General features: G+C 37.3%; 1 protein-coding gene across 1 annotated transcript; it reads left to right on the plus strand.

Annotated features, from left to right (window-relative positions):
• The first annotated feature begins 264 nt into the window (after positions 1–264).
• On the plus strand, positions 265–2851 carry LOC103940058 (60S ribosomal protein L13a-4). The gene is made up of 4 exons (XM_009350132.3): positions 265–551; positions 1288–1404; positions 1515–1602; positions 2587–2851. The coding sequence occupies exons 1-4, from the start codon at positions 280–282 to the stop codon at positions 2728–2730; spliced, it is 621 nt and encodes a 206-aa protein (XP_009348407.1). The 5' UTR covers positions 265–279; the 3' UTR covers positions 2731–2851.
• Positions 2852–3471: the final 620 nt, after the last annotated feature.

Consider the following 3471-nt stretch of genomic DNA (forward strand, 5'->3'; position numbering starts at 1 on the left):
ATATTTCCAAGCATTCCTGAAACACGTTAATTCCTCTGTTTGTTGAACGGGAAATGATCTGGGCCTGGGCCTTGTGGCCACCCTAGCCCAGATGGCCCAACAACTAATAAATCAATAATCCTCTCCTTACCCACCATATGCAAACGTACACCCACCAACAGCCAATCCGAACCCGCATCCTATATACCCATGCCTTATAAACCACACTTTACCAAAACCCTAACCCTTCCGCACCTATTTCACTTCGGAGCCGCATTAGGGTTGCACAGGGAGAGAACAATGGTGTCTGGCTCAGGTATCTGCGCAAAGCGCGTGGTGGTGGACGCCCGCCACCACATGCTCGGCCGCCTTTCTTCGATCCTGGCCAAGGAGCTGCTCAATGGGCAGAAGGTCGTGGTTGTTCGCGCGGAGGAGATCTGTATCTCCGGTGGGCTGGTGAGGCAGAAGATGAAGTACATGAGGTTCTTGCGTAAGCGCATGAACACTAAGCCTTCTCATGGTCCCATCCACTTCCGCGCCCCGGCTAAGATCCTCTGGCGCACCATCCGTGGGTACGTCGTCATTTTTCTGTTAGTCTTTACCGATTTATTGATTTATGCATGCTTTGTTGAGCTTGAGCTGCTGGGTTTTTATTGTTTGTTTGATTAGGTTACATTGTCTATGTAAATCAATGGAATGGATCAAAAATCCATTTGGGGATTTTTGTTAATTTTTATTGTTGGGTTTATGGTTGATGATGAAATTGATTGTTTTAATTCAGTAGGAGCTGTAAATTTTTGTGTTTTGAACACTTCTTGTTAGTTTTTGTTTATCAAAAATGAAAGAGCACTTTAGTTAATCACTTTTTTTTGCAAAAAAACACTTCAATTTAGCGATGAAACATAACTTTTCTCCATTGACAACTATAAAGAGAACCTCATTTCTTACGTGTATTGGAATATCTGTTTTTTTGGCTAATTTTGATTCTCTAGGTGAATATTTTTTGTTAGATTTAGGTAGTTTTTGGTGCTGGCTACAATACTTGCATATATGTAATGGAATATCCATCTCGGTCGTCAGAAGATGATTGTATCAAAAACATAATATTCTTAAATACATACATGTGTATATATATATATTGTAGCCAGTCGCCTAGATTTTTTGTTGGAATAAAAATAAGTTATTGCTTTCTGCTTTATTCTACTGCTTGAGAGTTTTTTTTTTTTTTTTTTTTTTTGTTTTTTTTGTTTTTTCTTTTTTTTGGGTGTACGTATGTTAAGTAACTTTGTTATTGCTTTTTTTCTGCAGGATGATTCCCCATAAGACTAAGCGTGGTGCTGCTGCACTTGCTCGTCTGAAGGCATATGAGGGTATTCCACCTCCATATGACAAGACTAAGAGGATGGTCATTCCTGATGCACTCAAGTAAGCTTTTTGACACTATTTTTCTTTTGCCAAATGCCTGTCTTGTTATATAAGTTGTTCTGTTTTTCATGAAGTGAATGTTTATTGTTTTGTTTTTTTGAAATCTGCAGGGTCTTGAGGCTGCAAGCAGGACACAAGTACTGTTTGTTGGGCAAGCTTTCTTCAGAGGTTGGATGGAACCACTATGAGACCATCAAGGTGAGAATCCCCTGCTTTCCTTGTTTGTTTTTACGGATTGTTTTGTGTCCTTGTGCTGATAATAGTTTGGGTAAAGTATGTAGTTTTCTCTTTTAGTTCAAAGTAGTATGGTCATTATTTCCCATTGAGTCAGATTGCATCTTAATTGAGTTTGCATATGGAGTTGTTTCCGTGGCTTATGTTTGTTCTTCCTCTTAAATGCACAATGTTGTTAGCGCTTCTGTTTTCTTGCTTTGGAAAATGATTGCTATATGTTTCGTGCTGCATGTCTTAATGGTGGAGTTGACTAACATTATTGTATTATTACTGACAAAAGTCATTTGTTCTGTATTATTGTATTATTAATAATAAACGGCACTCCTTTTGTTTTCTGTCTTTATTAATCATCTATATTGGTCTTTACATACTATTATGATTGGGTGAGGGATTTCTAACTCTCAATTTAGCCCTTGTTGACTATTACAAAGGCATATGAAGGGAATTTGCAAATCATGACTTCGTATACGTCATTTACAAATCCCTTCTACATACCACCGTTGTAACAATGTAGTGCAGTTCTAAATTCATTCTATCAACCTTTTGTTCTTCATTCTTTACTAACTTGGTCTCAATCCCTTGGACCCAATCATAAGTTCTAGTTATATAGTTGATTATAGTGGTTCTTATTTTCAATCGGTTACTATCCTTCTTCTTTGATGCCTATGTGCACCAGCACTTGTACTGAAAATTTGCTTTCACACTTTATGTTAGAGCTAGAGTGTTTATTGTGTGTATGGTCTAGTGGATTATCTAAATTAGGTCTAGTACTTTCTGTGTTTGTATCATCCATCATCAAGAGCATAAATTCAACACGTCCACATGTTTTTTTTTTTTTTGTTTTTTTTTGGATCTTGGATAAAACGCTCTTGTTAGGCAAAGGGCCATGCATTTATTTTTCTTGCTTGAGCCTACAAATGTCAAACTAATGAATTTGTATGTTTGCAGGAGCTTGAGAACAAGAGAAAGGAGAGGGCCCAGGTTGCATATGAGAGGAAGAAACAGTTGAACAAACTGAGGGTGAAAGCAGAGAAGTCTGCTGAGGAGAAACTAGGGCCTCAGCTCGAGATCATTGCCCCCATTAAATATTGATGAGTAGACGTTTGTGTGTTCAGTAAGATGGTAATCTTGTTGACGATTGAGTTCAGAGATTGTTTTTGTTCATGTTATGATACTTCATTGTTTGTTTTAAAGGCCAATTATTTGCGTAGTAGTTGTTTCTCATAGATTTCACTTCTATGCGATTTGGTATTTTATGAAATGGCTGAAATCACTTTTATGAAATCAGTTTTACAAGAACACAATTGGTTGACACAAATACCCCTATCAACATTTCCGTGTAACATCTAATTCAGTAATCGACTTCTTTAAACCATTCAGTAATCAACTTCTTAGTGCAAGGTAGCTCGGGAAATTTCACGTCAAATGTGGACAAGGTTCAGAGAATTGTTAGTTTACCCTCATTTGGGAAGGTTACTTATTCATTTTTTCGATTTGACGTTTCGTTTTGACCTTTCGTTTGTGTTGTCCAAATGTCCGAACAATAACTTTATGCGAGTGTCGAAGTTTGCTAACTCAAATTATCGTGCAACATTGTAGAATGTAACGAAGAACAAAAAGATTGCTAGCATTCCACCAACAACAATAATAATTCTTTAAGTATAATCCCTATAACAAATGTGGTAATTTTTAGCTCATAAGGTGAAAGAAGCTAAGAATTGTGGAATTATTCAAGTCACTGAGGCTGAAAACAACAAATGCAAGAAAGGTGAGCAATGACATTATGAGCTCTAGCATTCCACCGTATTGTTTGTTACAGCATCAAATCTGACT

The sequence above is a fragment of a genome, unplaced genomic scaffold (assembly GCF_019419815.1).
Source record: "Pyrus x bretschneideri cultivar Hongxiangsu unplaced genomic scaffold, Pyrus_bretschneideri_v1 Contig65, whole genome shotgun sequence".
Classification (NCBI taxonomy): domain Eukaryota; kingdom Viridiplantae; phylum Streptophyta; class Magnoliopsida; order Rosales; family Rosaceae; genus Pyrus; species Pyrus x bretschneideri.

Excerpts from the sequence above, each read along its gene's own strand:
- LOC103940058 (XM_009350132.3), top strand. The coding sequence starts at position 280 with ATGGTGTCTGGCTCAGGTATCTGCGCAAAGCGCGTGGTGGTGGACGCC. Across the intron at positions 552-1,287 it reads CTCTGGCGCACCATCCGTGG|GATGATTCCCCATAAGACTA; the intron begins GTACGTCGTCAT and ends TTTTTTCTGCAG. Across the intron at positions 1,603-2,586 it reads ACCACTATGAGACCATCAAG|GAGCTTGAGAACAAGAGAAA; the intron begins GTGAGAATCCCC and ends GTATGTTTGCAG.